The 24,859-nt window shown below is 34.9% G+C and overlaps 1 protein-coding gene across 4 annotated transcripts in view; it reads right to left on the reverse strand.

The window, feature by feature from the left end:
* Positions 1–9,699: 9,699 nt before the first annotated feature.
* Positions 9,700–24,859, reverse strand: part of LOC108498682 (calcium-binding mitochondrial carrier protein Aralar2) — a 77,857-nt gene continuing 62,697 nt past the window's right edge. For 3 of the 4 annotated variants that reach the window (XM_017817678.1, XM_017817677.1, XM_017817675.1), the window contains 6 exons: positions 24,707–24,791; positions 22,458–22,542; positions 21,838–21,996; positions 15,028–15,080; positions 13,908–13,988; positions 9,700–9,771 (listed from right to left, as the gene is read on the reverse strand). In XM_017817678.1, the coding sequence (XP_017673167.1) occupies positions 9,715–9,771; positions 13,908–13,988; positions 15,028–15,080; positions 21,838–21,996; positions 22,458–22,542; positions 24,707–24,791 (520 nt within the window). In that variant the 3' untranslated portion in view covers positions 9,700–9,714. Of the gene's footprint in view, positions 9,772–13,773; positions 13,816–13,907; positions 13,989–15,027; positions 15,081–21,837; positions 21,997–22,457; positions 22,543–24,706; positions 24,792–24,859 lie in introns of those variants that run through there. The other variant, XM_017817679.1, reaches the window with a different exon arrangement.

A 24,859-nucleotide genomic window follows, 5' to 3' on the forward strand; every position in this document is an offset into this window, starting at 1 on the left:
CTCAGTATGATACCCTTGCAGTTCATTGTGCCATGACTCCATGAGAACTGTTCCTTTAATTTTCATTATGGAAAACCATATTAAAATTTAAAAGATTACAAGAAAATTAAGTAGCAGTAGTATTATTAATGCACCAAAATAATGCCATATTTAAAAAAAGAAAATAGAAACACATCTCTGATTTTAAAAGATAATAAAGGCAAATAAATTCTGATTACAAACAAACAGAAATTACTTCAGGTGCTAGCACATATAAATGTTTATGTTTTCATGTCCAACCTGGCTGTGTTGGCACTTCCAGCATTAGATGTTTGCTGCTCTGGCTAAATCATACAAGACTTCTTCTGCTTCAGCCTGCTATATAAAAATGGGGATGTCATTATTTACCCACCTCATACAATCAAGCTCTCAGCATTCAAATTTTTAAAAACACTGAGACATGCATGCACCAGGCAGTACTAAAAAGAATAACAATTTTGCTGTCCTCACAGCAAGTGTGAAGAAAGACACTGGTCATTTCCACTGAAGTCTCCAAAATGTCCAGGTACTAGCCCAGAACTCCCTGAACAATCTCTGAGTTTGATCAAAGATATACTCCAAAATTCAAATGGTGAATAACTGAATGTGGTGAGCCAGACAATACCTGACAGAGGGTCTCAACAGGAGGGTTTCTACCACCTGCCTGCCTTGTGATGGAGAGGAAGCCTGGTTTATCAGCCTGTGCAGAGGCAGTTCCAGCGGTAACAAGTACAGTCGCCTGGTGGGGAGCTTTGATTCTGTTATTTAAGCATCTGTGCTGGTAACTGCAGCTCCTCACTCTCAAAATGGGGGGGGAAGCAAACCGGAGATGGCTACTATACTCTCTAATGAAATGATTTCTTGCTTATCTAGCACTGGTAACTCCTATTGTGCTATTCATTATCATAGTATGCAAGTGTCTCATAAATATTAATGTATTTCCTCCCAGTGCTCCTGTAAGGAAAGTACAATGACTCTGGTTTTACAAGAAGGGATTTTGAGGCAGAGAGGTTAATTGTATGCCCAGTGTGCATCCCCCCAGCTCAAACACACACAGCTTGTAAGAGTCTCCAGATATCCTGATCTCAAAGTCAGTGGTTTGAATCAAAATAACATGGTTTCTGTCTTCTTTCTGAGTTTTTGCATAGTGAATGCAATGAAAGAAATCTCATCAATCGATTTGTTTGCAGTCTGTTCAAGGCGCTGGTATAAACTGGTATGGAAAAAACAGACAAAACATCAGCAGCACATTGTATCACCCTGTTCGTTTGGCCAAAAGTTGAAGACTATGGTCTTTTTGTTTGCTAACTTTTGCAGTTAAAAGTGTATTTCATTATAAAATTTTGAAATATGCTCCCAAAGGGCAGAATTTGATTTTTTTTTTTTGTCCAGATTAAGCACCATTTAAGTTCAGGTTGCTCAAACTTAATGATTTCTCCAGTAAGTGTCAGAAAAATCAACTTCATCAACTGTTTAATATAGACAATTCCCAGTGACATCAATTTTTCTGTACTGAAGTTATAAACTTGAATACCCTTGACTCGACCCTTCCAATAATTTTTTAAAGAAACAAATTATCTGACTGTAAAAGCAAATCTATTACTTTTCAGTTATTATCATAAAACTACAATTTTTAATTACTTAGAGGAGTAGATACCTAGAGGTACTGCATAGACGATTAACTGTAAGGGCCTCCAAAGGGTCCATATTATTCTGAAAGTATTTAATATTTGACCTAATCGCAAGTAATTATGGTCTTGTTTGATTTAAAGTAAGAAAACAAAACATCTCTCTCATCCAAGAACTCCTCATACCCACATAACTAGAAATCTGCATGTCCTTAAATGTGCTTTAACACACAGTCAGCTAGCTATGCATTCACACACATGTGAATTTTTAAAAATATGCTGGCTTTTTTTTTTTTTTTCATTTTTGCAGTTCTTTAACTCTGCTATTCGTATGATATCATCCAACACCTCTCGATGGCAGTATAGTCTTGTACAGTAATACAGCACTATCATGTCTCCTTCTACTTTCCTGCTTCACTGAACAGAACGGAGAAGTAGAAATAGCTGAAGGCTGTTTGGGGGTTTTGTCCATGGAGAAATAAAACCCACTATGTAGTGATAAAAAAAAAAAGTTTAATAACAACTACTTAAAAATACTCCAGTTCGAGAAGTCAGAATGTTTGCTACTTCTTCATGTGTTCAAATCACTCTGCAATAAACTTACTGGAAAATAAACAGATTTTCACTCCCCTCATTACACTAAGAGAAGAAATTCCTGTTCTTTTTAATGTAACTGCATTTTGTGCCCTTACGAGGTTAGATAAGAAATGAGCACACCAGACACAACTCTCCTCGGGCTTTCACATCTCCATTTGAAAGCTTCAGTGTACCTTCTGAAGAGAATACAGCTTGCAATTCAGGATGGAAATTCTCTGTTTTCCATTCCAGAAGAAAGTACTAGATTCTTTTCCTTTCAGTGCTACTGACCACCAAATGTTCTTGTTCCACTAATTAAGCTTATTACCTACTTCAAATCATAGGTCCTTTCCTGCTCTCAGCTACCAGCCTTTAGGGTCAGCCTGGATCTTTCCTCTGCATCCCATCCGATTTACATATCCCCTCTTATGGTTTCACAGATGAAGAAAGGACTAGTACTGCTATTAGAGTGTTAATATTTCTCAACAATATCACCCAGGGATTGCAATTATGGCAATTAAAGGCAACCATTAAAATACATTAGTAACATATTATGCAATTATCAAAAATCAACCTCTGCAAAAGAAATTGTCTACAATGTCTTGTTACTTGTTTAATTCACAAAAAGACGAGCAGGTGCAAGTTCCAAAATTTTTAGTCAACTATTTATCACATTAAGTCCTCCTGAACATTGTACTCTGTCCCAAGTCCTTACTCCTTGCCAGTTGCCGGATGCAGTTTGTTTTCCTGTGCACTTCCTATCATCCATTAATGTTATTTAAAATCAAGATTCCTAAAGTACAGACACAAAATAAAGATTGTTCTCTGTCATAAAAAAAAAAATGTACTCAAGAGTTGCAAGAATGGAAGAACTGCCATCCTCACTGCATAATAAAAGGAAGCTAAGGCACAGAACTATTCAATCATTTACCACAAAATCACATACTAACTCTACAAAAGAACAAGGCTAAGAAGCTAGATTTAGAGAGTGCCACTGTAGTGCTTCAAACTACCTCTAAAAGTCTTCATATTGTATGGCAACAGACCCCAAGAACATTAGATGAATTCAGTTGAACTGCTGACAAGGGGATTTTACTCTCCTGTAATTAGTCTGACCAGAAGTACATTCCTGCTATTGCTTCAGACAGATTTCCAAGACTTGATACAAGTTGTGAAGACTGTCCTACAATAGAATATTAATGACCTGGCTAAACAGAAACAAACAGGAGTATGGTTTGTTTATAAGCACTGACCAAGTCTGCAGTGGGAAAAAAATTAAAATTGTGGATTTGATATTTTCCACGTTATAGGTAATTCAGTTCTCAGAAGCCTAGCCAAAAAATCAAAGTGGAGCCTACTTGATTGGCATTATAAAAGCAATTAGGTTACAGACCTGTCAAATATGTTAACATTTGGCTCTGTCTGCTCTACTTGTATGTTTTGACTAGTTGTAGAATCATTTAATGATTTACCGACCTTTCAAGTCTTAAGGCATGGTAGCTGTATTAAAACTATGACCCATTATTTCTTGGTCACATTATAAATTACTGTGACATCATAAATATCTTTCTTTTTCTCATAGAAAGCTAGATTTTAATTCCTGATTTGAGTTTGAGCCTTTGTTTTTTGGTTTGTTTTTATTTTTGAACCTGCACTGGTAAACACTGTAATATTTTACTGCCAGTAAAAGAAGAAGTAATAGGAGAAAGGGATGTGTAATAAAATATAATTGTCAAAACAAATATATGTTTTAAACTGTAATGTATGTTCATATAAAATTTTGCAGTCATTATTTCTAATATAATAGGAAAAAAGAGTAAGTTTCAAATGGAATGAATAATAAGTATATGTTTTTTGGAAAAAAAATGAGCTTTTTAAGCTTTCAGAATTGTTAGGTTCTGGAATCAGAAACATATCAACCTAAACCTATGCATCCCTCCTTGTTTTACAGTTTGAAAAATTTTCTCTCTCGCTCTTTTCACGGGAGAAAGGAAGTGAAAAGAAAGAGGAGAGGGGACACAAAATAAGAAAGCATCCCTAATTTGTTATGGAAAAATACTTTTTGGAAAAGAATTAGAATTAGATTAACTAATCCAAAAGGAAAATTCAAAACAGAGTGAAATCATGTTCTGCAAAATTCACCACTGATTTGAGAAAGGCCAATTTAAACAGGTATGACTAGGTGAAAATTTCAGAAAACTGCAAGGAAATATAGGGTGAGCTCACAGAAAAGCAGGAACTTTTACACCAGGAACTTTCCCACCCTTTGATACAACCTCTTGGAAGGGGTATCATGTTACTGTATGTTGCCTTCCCAAACTTCATCATAAGGTTTAAATCTAAAATTAGATGAAAATTTATCAGAGACAATTAAAACAGAGCAGTGCTGAAATACGAGTTTCCAAATGTGAAGTGAAATTTAAGTCCAGATCTAGTTGGGGTTTTCGTACCAAAAATTTACACTTGGTTTAAAGGATTTTCAGTATGCTGAAAATAACTACAATTACAGTGGTTCAGAGAAGAAAACTACAGTATAAAAATACCTAATTAATTATAGTATATTCTGTTACATTATATTCATTATATTAAATAGACTTTAAATCTAATTAATTCATTTAACGACATAAATTTTATGCAAGAAGAAAACAGCTTTAAACTTAATCAAGGAAAAAAAGTACGTTTTAGGAGATTCTGAACTTTTGCTTAAACCAGATGTGAATGTTGGGCACACACATGCAGGTAGAACTTCGCTTGAAAGTAATGGGAATTACATTCTCTACCTACAGGGAGAATAGACCTCTGAGAATAAATCTTTTAAGCATTCAAGAGACATATGCCATTTGCTTTCAAAGCTAATATTAGCAGTCATCAAGACGACCATCATTACTTAACTATCCAATAAACTAGACCAAAACTTTTCTGTGTAACAGCACTTGTTTGCCTTTTATTTTTTTTCAGATATACATGCAGAGATTTTTTTCCCCTGGCAAATATAATGCTCAGTTTCATTTTACCCACAGCTCAGCCTCCCTTGCCAAATATAATAGAATGTTATCAGATTTAGGTTTCTGAATAATGAAAACGAGAATGACACCTTCAGTCTCCTTTAGTCTGAAACTTCCAAATACCTGAATTTTTGCAAGTAAGAGATCTAAGTGTGGGAACTGCAGTCTATACACCTTCTATCTCTATTGCAATGCCACAGAGAAAATGCAGCTCAGATGTGGACTTATCTTTATTACTCTCTGAAACATAAAATAAATATTGTAAGTAGCTTAATAAAACTATTTGCACTGGATCTGTTATTTGGCACAATTTATCTGGAATTTCACATTACATTCCTTTATAAAAATTAATTCTGGACAGGATTTTGAACTGCATCTTAACCGTATTTAATTTTTATTTTCCACAGCAGAGTTGAGGTTGTCCAAGCAGGTCCAATATGTTTTAACTTTATTACAATTACTATAAAGTCTCTAGAAATACATCTAAAATTGTCTTGACAATTTAAACAAAAGCAGATCTGTATGGGATCTGTAATTGTACCACGCTACATGATTTAAGCTGGCTAATAGTGAGCACACACTGAGCAGCTGGGAATGAAAAGACTGTGTGTGCTGGGAAAGAGAAGGGAGAGCAGAAGCAAAGGTTAATAAAGCAAAATGTATTTCTCTTTTCTTGCTCAAAATTTAGCTGCGTATTTACCTATATCATTGTATTAATATATGCAGACAAGGCAACATATATTATATAGTTAATTCTTTTTAGTCATCCTAATCCAATATTTCTGTTTTTCTTAGTATTTTTTCTGGTTTATGATTTTTTCTGTTTTACGATTTTGCATATTTGCATCTCTATCCCAGTTACACAAACATAAATTTTTCATTAAATGTGGAAATGCTTTATTTATGATACTAAGTAAAACAACTGTCTTACCTAAAAGTTAAAGGTAATACCTCAAAACCCCAAATATAATATTTATGACACTTTTACAAACAGAGGTTTCAGTTGGNTTTTTTTTTTTTTTCATTTTTGCAGTTCTTTAACTCTGCTATTCGTATGATATCATCCAACACCTCTCGATGGCAGTATAGTCTTGTACAGTAATACAGCACTATCATGTCTCCTTCTACTTTCCTGCTTCACTGAACAGAACGGAGAAGTAGAAATAGCTGAAGGCTGTTTGGGGGTTTTGTCCATGGAGAAATAAAACCCACTATGTAGTGATAAAAAAAAAAAGTTTAATAACAACTACTTAAAAATACTCCAGTTCGAGAAGTCAGAATGTTTGCTACTTCTTCATGTGTTCAAATCACTCTGCAATAAACTTACTGGAAAATAAACAGATTTTCACTCCCCTCATTACACTAAGAGAAGAAATTCCTGTTCTTTTTAATGTAACTGCATTTTGTGCCCTTACGAGGTTAGATAAGAAATGAGCACACCAGACACAACTCTCCTCGGGCTTTCACATCTCCATTTGAAAGCTTCAGTGTACCTTCTGAAGAGAATACAGCTTGCAATTCAGGATGGAAATTCTCTGTTTTCCATTCCAGAAGAAAGTACTAGATTCTTTTCCTTTCAGTGCTACTGACCACCAAATGTTCTTGTTCCACTAATTAAGCTTATTACCTACTTCAAATCATAGGTCCTTTCCTGCTCTCAGCTACCAGCCTTTAGGGTCAGCCTGGATCTTTCCTCTGCATCCCATCCGATTTACATATCCCCTCTTATGGTTTCACAGATGAAGAAAGGACTAGTACTGCTATTAGAGTGTTAATATTTCTCAACAATATCACCCAGGGATTGCAATTATGGCAATTAAAGGCAACCATTAAAATACATTAGTAACATATTATGCAATTATCAAAAATCAACCTCTGCAAAAGAAATTGTCTACAATGTCTTGTTACTTGTTTAATTCACAAAAAGACGAGCAGGTGCAAGTTCCAAAATTTTTAGTCAACTATTTATCACATTAAGTCCTCCTGAACATTGTACTCTGTCCCAAGTCCTTACTCCTTGCCAGTTGCCGGATGCAGTTTGTTTTCCTGTGCACTTCCTATCATCCATTAATGTTATTTAAAATCAAGATTCCTAAAGTACAGACACAAAATAAAGATTGTTCTCTGTCATAAAAAAAAAAATGTACTCAAGAGTTGCAAGAATGGAAGAACTGCCATCCTCACTGCATAATAAAATGAAGCTAAGGCACAGAACTATTCAATCATTTACCACAAAATCACATACTAACTCTACAAAAGAACAAGGCTAAGAAGCTAGATTTAGAGAGTGCCACTGTAGTGCTTCAAACTACCTCTAAAAGTCTTCATATTGTATGGCAACAGACCCCAAGAACATTAGATGAATTCAGTTGAACTGCTGACGAGGGGATTTTACTCTCCTGTAATTAGTCTGACCAGAAGTACATTCCTGCTATTGCTTCAGACAGATTTCCAAGACTTGATACAAGTTGTGAAGACTGTCCTACAATAGAATATTAATGACCTGGCTAAACAGAAACAAACAGGAGTATGGTTTGTTTATAAGCACTGACCAAGTCTGCAGTGGGAAAAAAATTAAAATTGTGGATTTGATATTTTCCACGTTATAGGTAATTCAGTTCTCAGAAGCCTAGCCAAAAAATCAAAGTGGAGCCTACTTGATTGGCATTATAAAAGCAATTAGGTTACAGACCTGTCAAATATGTTAACATTTGGCTCTGTCTGCTCTACTTGTATGTTTTGACTAGTTGTAGAATCATTTAATGATTTACCGACCTTTCAAGTCTTAAGGCATGGTAGCTGTATTAAAACTATGACCCATTATTTCTTGGTCACATTATAAATTACTGTGACATCATAAATATCTTTCTTTTTCTCATAGAAAGCTAGATTTTAATTCCTGATTTGAGTTTGAGCCTTTGTTTTTTGGTTTGTTTTTATTTTTGAACCTGCACTGGTAAACACTGTAATATTTTACTGCCAGTAAAAGAAGAAGTAATAGGAGAAAGGGATGTGTAATAAAATATAATTGTCAAAACAAATATATGTTTTAAACTGTAATGTATGTTCATATAAAATTTTGCAGTCATTATTTCTAATATAATAGGAAAAAAGAGTAAGTTTCAAATGGAATGAATAATAAGTATATGTTTTTTGGAAAAAAAATGAGCTTTTTAAGCTTTCAGAATTGTTAGGTTCTGGAATCAGAAACATATCAACCTAAACCTATGCATCCCTCCTTGTTTTACAGTTTGAAAAATTTTCTCTCTCGCTCTTTTCACGGGAGAAAGGAAGTGAAAAGAAAGAGGAGAGGGGACACAAAATAAGAAAGCATCCCTAATTTGTTATGGAAAAATACTTTTTGGAAAAGAATTAGAATTAGATTAACTAATCCAAAAGGAAAATTCAAAACAGAGTGAAATCATGTTCTGCAAAATTCACCACTGATTTGAGAAAGGCCAATTTAAACAGGTATGACTAGGTGAAAATTTCAGAAAACTGCAAGGAAATATAGGGTGAGCTCACAGAAAAGCAGGAACTTTTACACCAGGAACTTTCCCACCCTTTGATACAACCTCTTGGAAGGGGTATCATGTTACTGTATGTTGCCTTCCCAAACTTCATCATAAGGTTTAAATCTAAAATTAGATGAAAATTTATCAGAGACAATTAAAACAGAGCAGTGCTGAAATACGAGTTTCCAAATGTGAAGTGAAATTTAAGTCCAGATCTAGTTGGGGTTTTCGTACCAAAAATTTACACTTGGTTTAAAGGATTTTCAGTATGCTGAAAATAACTACAATTACAGTGGTTCAGAGAAGAAAACTACAGTATAAAAATACCTAATTAATTATAGTATATTCTGTTACATTATATTCATTATATTAAATAGACTTTAAATCTAATTAATTCATTTAACGACATAAATTTTATGCAAGAAGAAAACAGCTTTAAACTTAATCAAGGAAAAAAAGTACGTTTTAGGAGATTCTGAACTTTTGCTTAAACCAGATGTGAATGTTGGGCACACACATGCAGGTAGAACTTCGCTTGAAAGTAATGGGAATTACATTCTCTACCTACAGGGAGAATAGACCTCTGAGAATAAATCTTTTAAGCATTCAAGAGACATATGCCATTTGCTTTCAAAGCTAATATTAGCAGTCATCAAGACGACCATCATTACTTAACTATCCAATAAACTAGACCAAAACTTTTCTGTGTAACAGCACTTGTTTGCCTTTTATTTTTTTTCAGATATACATGCAGAGATTTTTTTCCCCTGGCAAATATAATGCTCAGTTTCATTTTACCCACAGCTCAGCCTCCCTTGCCAAATATAATAGAATGTTATCAGATTTAGGTTTCTGAATAATGAAAACGAGAATGACACCTTCAGTCTCCTTTAGTCTGAAACTTCCAAATACCTGAATTTTTGCAAGTAAGAGATCTAAGTGTGGGAACTGCAGTCTATACACCTTCTATCTCTATTGCAATGCCACAGAGAAAATGCAGCTCAGATGTGGACTTATCTTTATTACTCTCTGAAACATAAAATAAATATTGTAAGTAGTTTAATAAAACTATTTGCACTGGATCTGTTATTTGGCACAATTTATCTGGAATTTCACATTACATTCCTTTATAAAAATTAATTCTGGACAGGATTTTGAACTGCATCTTAACCGTATTTAATTTTTATTTTCCACAGCAGAGTTGAGGTTGTCCAAGCAGGTCCAATATGTTTTAACTTTATTACAATTACTATAAAGTCTCTAGAAATACATCTAAAATTGTCTTGACAATTTAAACAAAAGCAGATCTGTATGGGATCTGTAATTGTACCACGCTACATGATTTAAGCTGGCTAATAGTGAGCACACACTGAGCAGCTGGGAATGAAAAGACTGTGTGTGCTGGGAAAGAGAAGGGAGAGCAGAAGCAAAGGTTAATAAAGCAAAATGTATTTCTCTTTTCTTGCTCAAAATTTAGCTGCGTATTTACCTATATCATTGTATTAATATATGCAGACAAGGCAACATATATTATATAGTTAATTCTTTTTAGTCATCCTAATCCAATATTTCTGTTTTTCTTAGTATTTTTTCTGGTTTATGATTTTTTCTGTTTTACGATTTTGCATATTTGCATCTCTATCCCAGTTACACAAACATAAATTTTTCATTAAATGTGGAAATGCTTTATTTATGATACTAAGTAAAACAACTGTCTTACCTAAAAGTTAAAGGTAAGACAGTGCTTAAGATTGATTTCTTTTAATGAAATCTCATCAACACCATGCAACAGTTGGCTAAAATATAAAAAAAAAAAAAAAAAAACCGACCAGAGCTACATAAAAAAATTCAGGTTATTTTTATCAGAAGCCTTTAAATGAATTAAGTTTATAAGAAGCAAGCAGCTAAACTTGGTATGACCTACAATTATTTTTTACTTAAAATATTAAATCAAGTGAAAGACCATGAAAGAAAGCTACAGAAACTTCAAGATTATTGCCACTCTAAAAAAGAGATTTCAAGTCGTAGTTATAGCTTATACAAGACCATCTTTTTATTAAAGAACTCCCAAAGGTAAGTTATAGCATTAGCAGAAATCAAACCTAGCATATTTGTGCACATTTCCATTCAATAAGGTTAGGTCAGATTTGTGATTTAGATGCTCAGCAGATCCTAGCTCTACAGTATCATTACACTGTGCCTTGGAACTGAAGCTTTATACTAGCCTAATAATGACAAGGGCTATATAGGATTTGCACGAGTCCTAAATGCACAGCAGAGACCAGAGTTCATGGTGGGTGTCAGGCATTGCACAAATATGAAAGTTACATATACTTTTTATGCGTAACAAATATTATAGTCACTAGGAAAATTTCTTACAAACAAAGGAGATGGTAATTTTGAGTTAGTAATTTACATAACAACCCTTCCTAAGTATAAAGGTTATACTTTTAATTATATTCTTGGGGGTCCCCAAAAAACTCAACCGAACTATCGCTTTCATCTTCACATAATAAAAAGCTATGAAACAGGCTGTTAACTGAATTAAGTGCCACAAGGTCATGAAATAAAAGAACTATTTTCTTCTTTTCTTCTTTCTTTCTTTTTTTTTTTCAGGAGAGAAAACAGTTTACAAAACAGAAAAAGACTTGTTCAATGAAACAATCGGCTTTAGTTACAAGTGCAAAAGTCAGCCATGTGTACTAATTCTCAGTAATTATGATGCAAAGCGAACTCCTTGGGGACTTAAAAGTCAACGCCTGGCAATGGTTGGGCAAACAGCAGAGTGGAGCTAGTCAGGTGATACTGACCCCTTCAAAGCCCTTTGTGTTACTGAACAACCCAAACCATCCAAGTATCTGCTTGTCCTCCCTTTCTTAGGTGAATACAGGCTGATATCTAAAACATTACAATCTAGAATGCATCCCAGCACACAGCTCTTGCATAAGCAATGAATACACTCTAAGGAAACAGAAGCACTGAAGAAGGAAAATTTAAATCTGTGTTTGTAACACAATCCCAGCTGAGAATTAGATGTGGAAAGCGGAAAGGTGGTAGGGCAGGTGTCTTATAATATTCATCTTAGTTGGTTTCCCCATTTTAGACTCCAACACATTATGCACTCCTGTCTTCTTGCCTCCCACATAAGCGATTACTACATTGTGAAATTGGGTAAAAATCCAAGACTGAAAATTTTCAAAAGCGTTCAACAGTGTCCTTGCTGCTTCCACAGTGAAATCATAGGTTTCATGATGACTTAAACGAGGGCAAAAAGTTAGGCCAATACAATGCTGAAAGCTATAGGAAAAAAGCCTGTCTTGGGCATCTCATATTTTACACATATCTTTACATCATGAGAAAAAAACTCACCCCCCAAAAAATAGGCACTGCTGGTAATGAGAGACTCTGTTGCTAGTCTGAATTGGGTTTAAAATTACAAAAAAATCCCCAAAGACCACCTGCACAAGAAACAAGTTGCAACCTATCTACCTGGCACCAAACTATGCCCTTAAGTGGAGCATTCCAGTTAAAAGAAAACTCAGGGCACTCTGCCACCATACATCTACCACTACAACTTTATGCAGCATCTCACTGTTAATATTAATTTCTAATATCAAAGAGGACAAGCCAACATTTACAGTACATTTAAAATACATCTCAAACCACCTATCTCTTAAAGCAGATCCTTAGTTTACAGTGAACTACTGGCAAAAAGCTTGCTGCAGCATTCTTATGAATGACAGGTCTCTATAAAGAGTGCTTCTTGTACTGCATTAAAAAATTCACAGCAGTCTGTAAAATAAAAACTCTAGATCAAATGACATTTTAAATGAAAATTTTGCTGAATTCTCTATGGCTGCTACGTTCATGAGACTTTTTATTAGCGTAAGGGGCAAATACTTTTTACTCTGCAAGCACTTTATTGCATTTTTCCTTCATTTACAGCATGCTTTTCATTTAGGGCTTTAGAGACCCACATTCTTGTCTCCCTCCCCTTCTTTTTTTCTCCCCTGAGTGCTCCTAAAGTTACAGAACAAGGGGATCCTACCTGGCAGTCTACAACAGGTCAGTGATCAAACAGAAGGAGCAGTGAGACAGCAGCCAAATCCTGCCCCATCTCCTGAGAATTACAGAAAGCCAGGGCTTCTCAGCCTGTAACGCAACTGAGCCACTGCACCCTGAGGCTCAGATAATCGTAGTTCACTTTCTGCAAGCACATACAGCACAGATCTCTGCACCTACTGAGGTTAAGACACAAGCATTTGTTTTTAAGTTGCTGCTCACTGTAGTTTTCGACACAGGTAGAAGCTGCTTGAAAATGTGACCTCATCCGTCTTATGACAGCAGCAACAAAGACAGACTGAAAATATACCAACATTGCTCTGCCCCAGTGATCAAAGCTGGTTTAAATAAACAGTGTGCTTTATCTGTAGAATGCACTGTTCTTTGAACAACTATTCATTCTACCTAACTATTTACATTTGCTTGAACAAATCAATACACCAGAAAAAGTAAGCAGTAATATATATGAACAGACAGAACTAGACTAAATCATGAAGAATTATCATTTACTCAGTAATATGCCAGTTGTTCATTAAGATACTACTTTGTAAAAGCAAAACACTCTTAAAAACTTAGTGGGTTTTAAATACAACCTACATTCAGGAATGCATTATGCACTGAGTTAGCATTACACAGCCTACGTCTGCTATGAACTCAAAGAAGCATGAGTAGTTTTTGCCATTTCAAAAAGCAAGTATCACTGCAAAAAGTGAAAATTAGTGGGTGCAATAACACATCGGGAAAGAAGTTACGTGGCAGAGTGGGTGCCAAAAAGTAGTAACTAATTATTAACTTCTGGAAAGGTTAGCATGAATCCTCTTTAGGCCATAAGCTACAGCCAACATGAATAAAGACACATTCTTTATTAAGGAAACAAACTCTAAGCTGTGAGAATTATAGAGTGCAGTTAAAAGGCATGATGCACAGAAACATTTACCCTTTCATCAAGAATGGCTGGCCTATCTAGGAAAGAACTGAGATGCTCTAGTAGAGTCTGCTCTTGAACCGGATCTGTGGTTAAACAGAAGCCTTAGTCCACATAGCTCATCTTCCACACCACATTTTCATGACTCTCATATATGAAGGAAATCAAAGATACTTACACAGCCACCAGCAAGAATTTCTGCAGCCAGTGGGACAGAGCCATCTTTACTCATAAACTTATCTCTCACAAAATCGTTAACCTTAAAAAACAAACATTTATGAAAGTCAATAAATTAAAAGGTCAGAGAAAACATTCATCAGTTGCAAATTCCATGCAATTGAAAATGCAAATACATCCATGAAGTTACCAAACTACAAGGTATCAAACAAATCTTAGATTTTGTATTAAACATTCTAAAGCTATGATTTTCTTTCTAACAAAAATTTGAAGCATAATTCAGATATTTATTATTGAAAAAATATAAATCACTAATTAAATTAAAAATCTGAAAAAATAAAATAATCTAATATTTTAGACATGCTCACTACATTTAAATATAATATCAAATTAATATCAGAATGTTCAATACTAAGTTTTAATACAATGGCAATTCAATTAATAGCATTAAGTACCTTTTTTAAATTCATACTACTAGCTTTGGTGAATACTAGCTTATCAGTGAATAAACAATACATTATGATTGGGTTATAATAAGAAATTCTTCAGTGCCTTAAAATCGCTCAAGAAATAACAAAATTACAGAAGTAAAACATTTAGAAAAAATATCATGCAAACAAGTTCCTTTCTTACCAACAATTGATTACATGCTCATATAACCTCCTGTTCTGCTAGAGTCATACATACAGGAACCATGTGGAGATACAAAAACAAAAGCCCTCCAAGTCCAATAAATAGTTATTCATAATTATTAGTCCAATAATAGTTACTAAGAAGTGAAACTAAAGGCCTGCATGACTTACAAACAAAGAGATGAGCTGAACAAGTTGAATAAGCTTGTTATATTTTGGAGTGAGTCCAAAAATAAGTTTTCACTAAGATTCTTAAAATGTACCTATATATCTCTGCATGTGACTTGTATGTCACTGATACTGTTCACAAGTAAGATATTAACAGCTGCTTTGTGCTTTTTGTAATTAAGTTTGTATCAAGTACAAATGAAGGAATACACTCTACCATGTTGCTGACACATTAAGGATAAAAATCCTTAACAGGTTAATTGTAATTTGATGCCCTTTACAACGTGGAGAAATGTGAAAACCACCCATTTGCAAACTTACAGTTAGTTTTATGGCCTTCTCTGGTGCTACTCCTAATAGCTGCGGTAACAGACCTGTAACATGGAAATAGAGAATTCAAGCCATCGAGTAACTTGGTTTTAAATAAACAAATCAACAAATATATGTAGAGATCAGCACCCAGAAACGGGCGATTTTTACAGCAATTTTGTTATTATATTTAATGAGAGTACTTAAACATTCAATTTTGAGAACAAACTTGGTGCTACCACTTAAAGTGCTACCACTGCCTATACATACTGGTTTCTTTATTTTTTTATATCCATACTAGCTCATTTTATGCTTAAACACTAGTTCAGATTTGACAACTATGTTTCTGTACTGTCCTAAACTAACATTTATTTTCTGCATCTTCACACAAAAATCAAGACTTTCTAATGAATTTTGTGAGATACGCAATGCACCCACTTTAAATGTCATAAGTGCAGTACCTTTTTCTGGCAGAAACAATGGCATTAGATGGCAGAACCCAAGGGGATAGGAATCAAAATAATGCAAAACATTCAAACATGTATGACTGCATTCTTGAGCTCTTTGCCCTGCTAAATCACCAGTTCTTAAAACAGAGGAAGTTATGCTGCTTTCTTCCCAGGCATGGAATTTCCTATTTTATTTTGTTAAAAAGTGATGTGCTACAGAATTGGAAATGTGAATTTCTGACTGTCAGCTTCACTCGCTTGAAGTGAACAGTCAATATTTTGTAAACATTTGAATGACACAGACTAAAAATAGGCAAAGCTTACTAACAAAGCCTAGGGCTAGGATGGTGTTGCAAGCATTCATCAGCATAATGAAATTAGGACACCATCCAGAAATGTGAGAAAATCACAGCAGCTAGAGCTCCTAGTACAGACCCGTTTGTTTTAGTAGCTCAGGCAGCACCTTAGCCTATTGTCTATAAAGCCTGACATTTTCACCTATCCATGGTTTTATTTTGGGAAAAAAGACAATTAAGGTTCCACCTCTAAAAGTTAACTAGCTGAAAAGCATTTTCCTGTAGAGCCAAACGTCAGAATAACACAGAGAAAAATACACTTGCACTAGTTTAGTATATTCTTCCATCCTGCTACCATCCATCATCTTTACTAGTTCCTACTGATGCTCTTAATAAGGAAATGACATTGAAGAAAAGCACCATCTGACTTGTGGTATCAGAAGGCCCAAACATATTTATGTACTAATGTCCTTATACAGTACATATACATGCAACATTTACCCAAGACAACTATGACTGAATATTAAAATAAAAGGATACAGTAACACTAAGTTCATATACAGTTGATCAAAACAAAAAGAAATTCTGCAGAGTAAGTTAAATTTCAAAATTTGAATTTCTAAACAGTTTTACTTGCACAGGTGACTTGAATCCAAACCTCAATGAAAAAACATTAAGACACACAGAATTGTGTAATTAAATATTACATTATATGCAGCACTATAAAGAAAACACAAGAATATACAACATAAAGGATTGTTTCATTACAAAATTATCTTTGTAATTGTTATAATATTTACATCTTGCTATAAGACATGTGTGTCTCTATATAAACATTACGGCTAATGAATTTATATCTTCAGAGACTAAAAAAATGTTCCATATACTTTAAAAGGACACTACCTAATCCTAAACCTAATCCAGTAGAATTAGAGCAGGTCTGTAAGCAAAACAACACAGAGATAATTAATTTTAAAATCACATATACATATATTACACCTGAGCTATATATAACGTGACTTTGAAGCCATATTTTATCAAATAAATCACAGAAAAAGACATTCTAAAATATCAAGATATGAAATTATAAAAATAGTCCAGTTAGTGATCTGTATAAAGCTCTAGTTCTAGAAGCAACATAAGCAGGACAAATCACTGAACTGAAGACGGCCTTTTAACCATTTTTCATTTTTCAGGTCCCAAGACTTTGCATTTGTAAAGACCCTTGTAAAGTAGCAGGAAAAATGGGTTTATCTTGGCACAAGTTATTTTTTCCCACCTGGTTCATTCCTTTTGCATTCAAATCTGAATTGGATGGTTACAACTCAAAACCTTCCACAAAACTTGAAGGTAGAAGAGAAAGATTAAATAGAGTAGGTAGCTGTTAAAAAAAAAATCCAACAGCAGAAAAACCCAACTGGACAACCAAAAACTCAGACCATTTTTCTCTTTTTCTCTCTCTACTTCACACATGATTTTATAATATAAAAGTGCTTTGTAAGTTTAATTTCAGATAATGCTGTGTATGTCTACTGCAGGGTAGATTACAGTATTTAAAAAAGGTAGCACAGATTTTAAAACTGCATTTTATAGCCTTGCCAGACATCAGCAAGGCCTACTGTGTCAAGCATCTTAGGAAGGTAGAGGGACCCTTCGTTTGATCTCATATCTATGCAATAAAGCCATCTTTAAGTGGTACCTGTGCATTCTATATGCTATGACCATCAAAATTAAATTTTCTTTTCTTTATTGTTTTGATGGGAGCCCTGAAACACTGTTGAAAGATTTCTAAACATGATGAAGATGCTAAGTTTTGAAAGAAAGCAAGCACATCAAGGGACCCATATGAAAATGTCACGTTTCCATTGGGGTTATCCTGACATGCTGGGAATTTTTCAGTGTTACTAAGCATTAGCAGATCAGCAATATGATGCATACACAGATGGAGAACAGGCTTAGAAATGTCTGACAGTGTCTTAAAAATACGTGCCTTTTATAACATCAGAGAATAACATTTTGCACATAGGTAGCCTGCTAGTATAATACAGAGTAAACATGTTATTCAATGCATTTTTTTATATCCAAGGTTTTTTAGTAGCAATTATGATGTACCTCTTCATATTTGACACTGTTGTAGTAGGACGCTATGGGAAGGTGAAGGTATATGCAAGGGAGAGCACCAAGAGCTGCATTCAGTTTGTGACACTGTACAAGTTATTTTCTGAAAGCAGTCTAAATACATTGTGAATATACAATAGCTCATCCAGCCCAGTTGTGATAGCACTGAGTTAAAAAAAAATCTTATTTGGACAAAGTATTTTTTCAGATGTCTAACAGGGAAACTTCAGTTTCACACTGTGTAACAGAAGTAATTTTCCCTTCATATTAGAAAAACCCACTGACTGAAGGAGTTGTTGCTCCATCTAGGTAAAATATTTGAAACCATTTGGGCATCTTATAGGAAGGCAGTAATGGAATACTGCCAAATTTTTCCATTGCAGGATTCACACTAGAAATTGAAATCACCAGTTGCCGTTCAAGTAAAGCTCCCTCAGACTGGAAAGGGGGTATTCCTTGAAAACTTTGTGCTTTGACAGAACTTGGGGTACAAGATAGCTTGTATTTCCATTCTACAGAGATGGTACTTCATTGCCTAATTTGGGAGGAAAGCTTCAGCCACAGTCTTGATGTAGCATTAGCATGGGAGTCCATCAGTAATAATGAAGCTGGATGATGAACAAATGATTAAACTCTAAGATTAGATGGCATTTGGAGTCACTGCAGTGCCAGAAGTACCATCAAAAGAAATAAAACTAACAAGCTCCTAAACAGTTAACGATCACAGATGACAGTGTCTTCAACAGCATTTCCTGTCTTTTCCACCCTTTAGGCAAAGTCGCATTAACAGCATGGCTACCAAATGTTTTCCTAAGCTACATTTTATCTCTGGTACTTAAATTTCCCATAAATTTTCTATCAAGCACAGGTGAAATAATCTCTACTAGATTCACTGCTTAAGACTGTGAAGCAGTCTGTGACTCATCAGGTGGACTTCTGATTTAAATAATATTAAGAAACGTAGGTGACCTCATCAGTTGGAAGAGATCTTGACAAATCACAGCTTTCAAAGTTTTCTTATATTTGCATATATGTATGTATATACCTGTAAGTTTCTAAATATGCATTTCAGGTATAAATGTAGACACAGTAGTAAATTACAGGCATATGAGATAAGTATTCTTTTTAGCCATGCTGAGAAATAGGCAGATAAAAAATTTTTCTCAAATATACAGTCTTAAAAAAAATTATCTAAAAACACAGCTTTCAAATAATGCATATTATGAAAACTGCAGAGATTTATATAATGTTTGGGTTTGTGGTTTTTTTTTTAATCAAAGTATCTTCTCAGTGGAAACACTGATTACCCTTAGTACCAAACTGACAACAAACAAAATTTAGTACTCTCTTTATATCCACAAGATGGTGTAATTTATCCTTACCTGAGATGGTGGTTTAGAACATGGTTTCCAAGTTTGGAAAAAAATAATGATACAAAAAAGAAAAGTCAATTCACTTCACTGGGGGAAAATATGTGCCTGGTGTTAAAAATATCATCTGAAATGCCTGAGTTCAGAGTGGGGCTTATAATTACTGCTTGCTTGAAGTGCGTCATGACAAAGGGACCACTCCTCCAAATGTTTCTACTACTGTTTTTTAAAAGGTTTTGCATCACTATTCAGCTAAGCAGGAGAACTCTACCAATGACTACTCCCTCCTTCACTGGGGACAAAACCACCCACATTGACTTAAATCTGAACACATCACAGTGCAAGAAAGAATTGCAGCTACTGATGAGTAGCAAAAAGTAATGTACTCTGTAGTTTGTCTTAGCTAGTGTAGTTTTCAAGACCAGAATGAGATGATTCTTGCTGTATGTATACTGCATTACATTGGGTAATTATCCTAATCTATAAAATGCTCCTTTCAAATTTTTTTTGTCTTCTTAAGCTGAACTGGAAACTTCTGCACTCAGTTGTTCAACTTTCTCCAGCATCATCTCCTTAGAAAGTAAGTAACAGTGCAAATTTAAAGAATTCCATGGAGGAAGCTCCAGATTTTTAAGGAGTTTTCTTTATTTGACTCCTTAAAAGAGAAGCTAAGTCAGGATGCCCTTAAAATAGAGAATCTGTAGAAATATAGGTCTCAATTTGCCTCTGAAATGATGGTGTTCTACTAAATAATCCAGAAATTAGATTATTGGCCTGGGTTTAGAATTTCAGATCCACTAAACTGCCTGAGATTTCACTATTCAGTATTACTTGAAAGACTGAAAAGTAGTAAAGGGGATGGGGAATGGAAGGACAAGCTATACTGGTGAAGGTTCCTAAAGCTCCCTAAATTTGGCAATGAAAAAAATCACTCCAAAGACAAGGCAAGCAGATGGAGGTAAGAACACACATTTCTGAGTTTTAGGTTTTTTTCCAGGTGAAAAAAACCACTGTGCTTCAGAGTTTCAATAAGACAGAAGCAGGTAATAGTGGAATTCTGCATATTTATTCTTTTGAGATCCTGGAAGAAGCAGATATACATTTGCAGGGAATACATTTGCCTCTTTAGCGAAAAACTGTGACTTTCAAAGATTCTGATTGATATAAAGCCTTACAATTTAGAGACCATGTCAGTAATCTTTATTAAATTATTATGTCTACTCCAAAAATTGCCTCAAACTCAGTCAATAATAACAGACCTTTCCCATCTCCAATTGTGCTGAAATAATTAGAGAGCCTGTATTTTGCACAGAACCACTTAGCCAACCTCCAGTAACTCAGGTCATATGTGATAGAGTACAGATACATCACAGCACCTAGTTTTAATGTTGTTTCCCACATTGTCTTATAAACTGTTAATTTTTTTTAAATTGTGCATAGTTTTGCCCAATCATTACACTATTTTATCAAAATCCTCTGTTCTTCATTCCTGACTCAACTGCTTTTAGCAATTCATTTCTTTCATTACAATATTCTTATTTTTAAAAGTGCAAAAAGTTTCTAAGCAAAAATGAATATTCTGACTAAAAATGAAATAAAGATTTCAAGTTTGAAATTATCCTCAATGGATATGGCAGAGAGGAATAAAAGATCTCAATAACTGGGACACCAGAAATATAATTTACTTTAACTCTGTGACAGAGAAGAACTGCAGTCTCATGGAGTAGTTCCTGATTCTTTATGATTCCTTCTGAGTTACCTGAACTGACAGAGTGGATACCACAACTGGGACAAGGACAAAATAAATTAAAAAAAAAGCCACCATCTAACTACAGGCACTTACATCTAAGATATCCAAAGTTAGGATGATTTACATCCTGAACAGAATCTTCAGTGGGGCCTTCTGCATTGACTACAAAGGCAGTTCGAAACAGATAACTTCCTAACTTGGGTGTATTGGTTATGTATATATATAGCTAAGTGGGTTGAAACCCAGCAAATTGCTCTGGCTGACCTCACAGTGACAAGCTAAGAAGAGGTACATATAAAACTTGATAAAGATGACTATTTCCAATGATTAGTCAGGCAAATGCAGTTGGTTCAGACAGAACTTTTTTGTCTAAAACATATCACAAAGAAAGATCTGGTTAATAACAAGGCACCATATTTTCTTTGTTTTTAAATAGAAAGAAGACAGATAAGAAAGAACTGTGAAACAAAACAAAAAAAACCCAAAACCAAACAACAAATACTCACAGATGATCTAACTTCTTACCAAACAGGACAAAACACTACTGGTACTAAGGACTGCTAAGGAAATGAAAACTTGACTAACAGTGTATTTTTGCTGTAGGAAATTGCTATTGTTGCCCTATTGCAGATGAGGAGGGACAGGACAGAGAGGTCCTACAGAAATGTTCTCATTACAATGAAGTTTTAATTATCAATAAGTTTGCAAACCTTTCTCCTCTAACAGAGAAGAAGCAAAAGCACAAACTAGGCAGAACTGCAGTCTTAACAAAAAATGCTTAAAAATCCAAAGTGGCATGAAACTCTTATTAATATCTTATCATTACCTTTTAAACTTACCTCTATAAAGCCCAAAGAAACCTTCATAACGCAGCACTTTCTTGAAGCAATCAAAGCTGTTTTTGTACATAAGTTCGCCCACAAAAGAGCCTGTAGAACGCTGGTTTTGCATTCGAGTTTTTACCAAATCAATTGGGTAGACTGCAGTGGCTCCAACAGCTGCAAATAAAAATCAAGGTATAAGAAAACATGATTTTGCATTTGCAGTGTTTGACTGCAACTGTCATCTTTCACATTTACATCTAACATATCAGTTGTATCTTTTTTCTCCACGATATATTCTGGATACATTGAACTACCTCCCACAGTTTTAACCAAAAGCACTTCCTGGCCCTACCTCACTGTTAATCGTGTTCTCCTGAAACTTGTTTGGTGACAAATCAGATAGCAACACCACCTGGAAACTCCAATGGCTCATAAATTCCAAAACTCTTGCAGACCAAATGATCTTATATGATCTTCAATCTTACAGTCATCCTGTCCCTTAGACAGAGCTCCAAGGGCAAGTCTGAGAAGCCTTCTACTCTTAAATGAGAGGCAGAAGGGGAAGAAGGGCAAAAGCAAAGAAGAAAAAACCCAAACAGTGAAGATGAATCTTCTTTTGCTCAGCCATGACTAACCTCCAGCAACTGAACCAAGGGCAAACCTGTACGCTGATTCTGCAATCTGGATGAGAATAGGTCGAGACGCATCACCTGAAGCTTTCTGTCAGGGCAGAATTTAAAGCAAAAGGAAAGAGAAGAAAAATAATCAGAACATCATAGTTCACAAGAGAACATCTCATGAGCAGATAGATCTAAGAACAGAGATACCTGGAAAAAATCTCACCATACACTGGAGATTTTGTTTGCAATTATCTCTTTTTCACTGATTTGTAAGTGCCATATAACACAGCCTCTTCAGACTGGAATAGCAAAGAAAACAGACTGATACTACAACAAAATTATACAACTCTAAAATCAATGGTCTAAAGGGCATACATATTGCATCTTAAGTCATTAATTTTCTGCAGCTAAAAGCAACTCCAGTTTGGAATTTCTTTCTACTGTCGCCAAAACCGGGTATATCTATTACTTCTCAGGCTATCAAAACAAGTATGCAAGCACTGTTCATACATATTAGCTAAAGGAAAATAAAGTTTCATAAAACACCCGCACAATTTCATTTTGTTCACAGTCTATGGGTGCTAGATTCAACCCAACGAAAAATAAATTTCAGAAGTGCTCCAGATTTAAAATTACTATCTGATGAAAGAAAATAATAAAGAAAAAGAAGTTCTGCAGGGGCTTTAAACCTTCCATACTTACTATCACTTTTTGTAATACGTTCTTTTTAGAATACTACAAGTAAAAGGACAAAATAAATATATGGATATATTTTCCTGAAAAGGTTTTAGTTAATATTCCAATGTAGGTGGAATCGGCCAGAAAAGAAATTGAAGGTATCAACGTAGCTGAAAATCTTTTCAGTCTCAGCATCAAACAGCTGACATTAAGAAAGAATTGAATGGGAAAAATGAAAAGGTAGGACATATATGCAGAAGAAACTGTAAGATTTAAGCAGGTTCATATATCCTAGCTTCTTAGAACGATGTAAATCATACTAGCAAAGACAGTGGTCCCAAAGCAAAAACTGAGGAAGCTGTTACTTTCATCACCACATTTTTGGCTACATTTTACCGCCACCTATTGTAACTTATATTCCTTGACATTCAGCCCAATGCAAATGCTTTTAACTCCTTTAGGAGTCTTCTAGGAATAGATGGTGAGCTTTTGGGAGCCAACTCATCTGAATTCATCCCAGCATCATCAACATTTAGTCACTGCACAAACAAACCACCACCCCAGATACTGTCTTGGAGTGGTGGTGGGGGTGTTCACATGTAGGGGAGGGAGGAGAAGAAAAAAGAGAAGCAAAAGAGACGCATGTGTACACACACACACACAGAGGCCTGGCTTATGGCCTGGTAGTCCTAAAAATGTAGCCTACATCAACTCATTGTGGTCAAACTGGCGCCTCTGCACAGACCTAGAGCAGGAAAAAAGAAAACCAACAAAAAAACCCTTGGTCTCACAAGACACAAAGTTAAGACTGCCTTAAAATAGAGACAGAGAGAAACAGAAGGTTTAGTTGTAAATCTATGTGTATAGAAACTTGTCAAGGAAAATCTAAAATATAATAAAATAATATGAAAACTAAAAGATCAATAGGTTTTGACATTTAAAGAACACTCCTATTTCTTTTTGCCTCAAACACAAAAAAAAGTTCATTTGTGGTTATATCACTTAAAGTAAATACCCTATAGGTTTTGGAAATGAAGACAATAATAATGTTTTTACTGAAACTGTGATATTAGTCTATACATAATCTCTCCTGTTTTGATATTCAGCAGAGCATAAAGCAAAGCAGAGAACACTCTGAAGCCAGGAACACGGATGTATGTTAAGAACAAGGGCTGCCATTTAATAGGCTAGATACTGAATTTTACCATCCATATATCAAGCAGGATGTCTCTTTTCCTCATTAAAAAGAACAGAGAGCAACAGAATCACGAAACATAAACACCTTAATTAAGTATACACCTAATATTTACTGAATGGTGGGATGACACTCCTACACATTTTATCTTTCCAAAATAAATTACATTTGACCTGTCAAAATACAGCCCAAGAGAAAGGGGCACAAAGAAGAGACGGAAAGAATATGACACAGGCTAAAAATAAATTCTAATAAGATGGTATTACTCACAGATATTACAAAACACAAGAAAAAAGCAACTTAGATGACAACACAGAAGAAAGTTGGTTATCTATTTACCTGGCACTGGAAACAAATAATAGAATAGCATTATACTAGATTCTGTTCTTACCTGCCTCTGAGCCTCTGCCAGATTGTAGGGCAATGTCCCTTCCTCCAGAGGAGCAATTCTTTCAATATCAGCTAACGTCATGCGCCTGAAGAAATTAGTTCAGCTTAGTGTTTGCTTAGAGATGGGTTTTCAGATCTCAAGAAGCTACTCGCA

The sequence above is a fragment of the Lepidothrix coronata genome, unplaced genomic scaffold (genome assembly GCF_001604755.1).
Source record: "Lepidothrix coronata isolate B3197 unplaced genomic scaffold, Lepidothrix_coronata-1.0 Scaffold62, whole genome shotgun sequence".
Taxonomy (NCBI): Eukaryota; Metazoa; Chordata; class Aves; order Passeriformes; family Pipridae; genus Lepidothrix; species Lepidothrix coronata.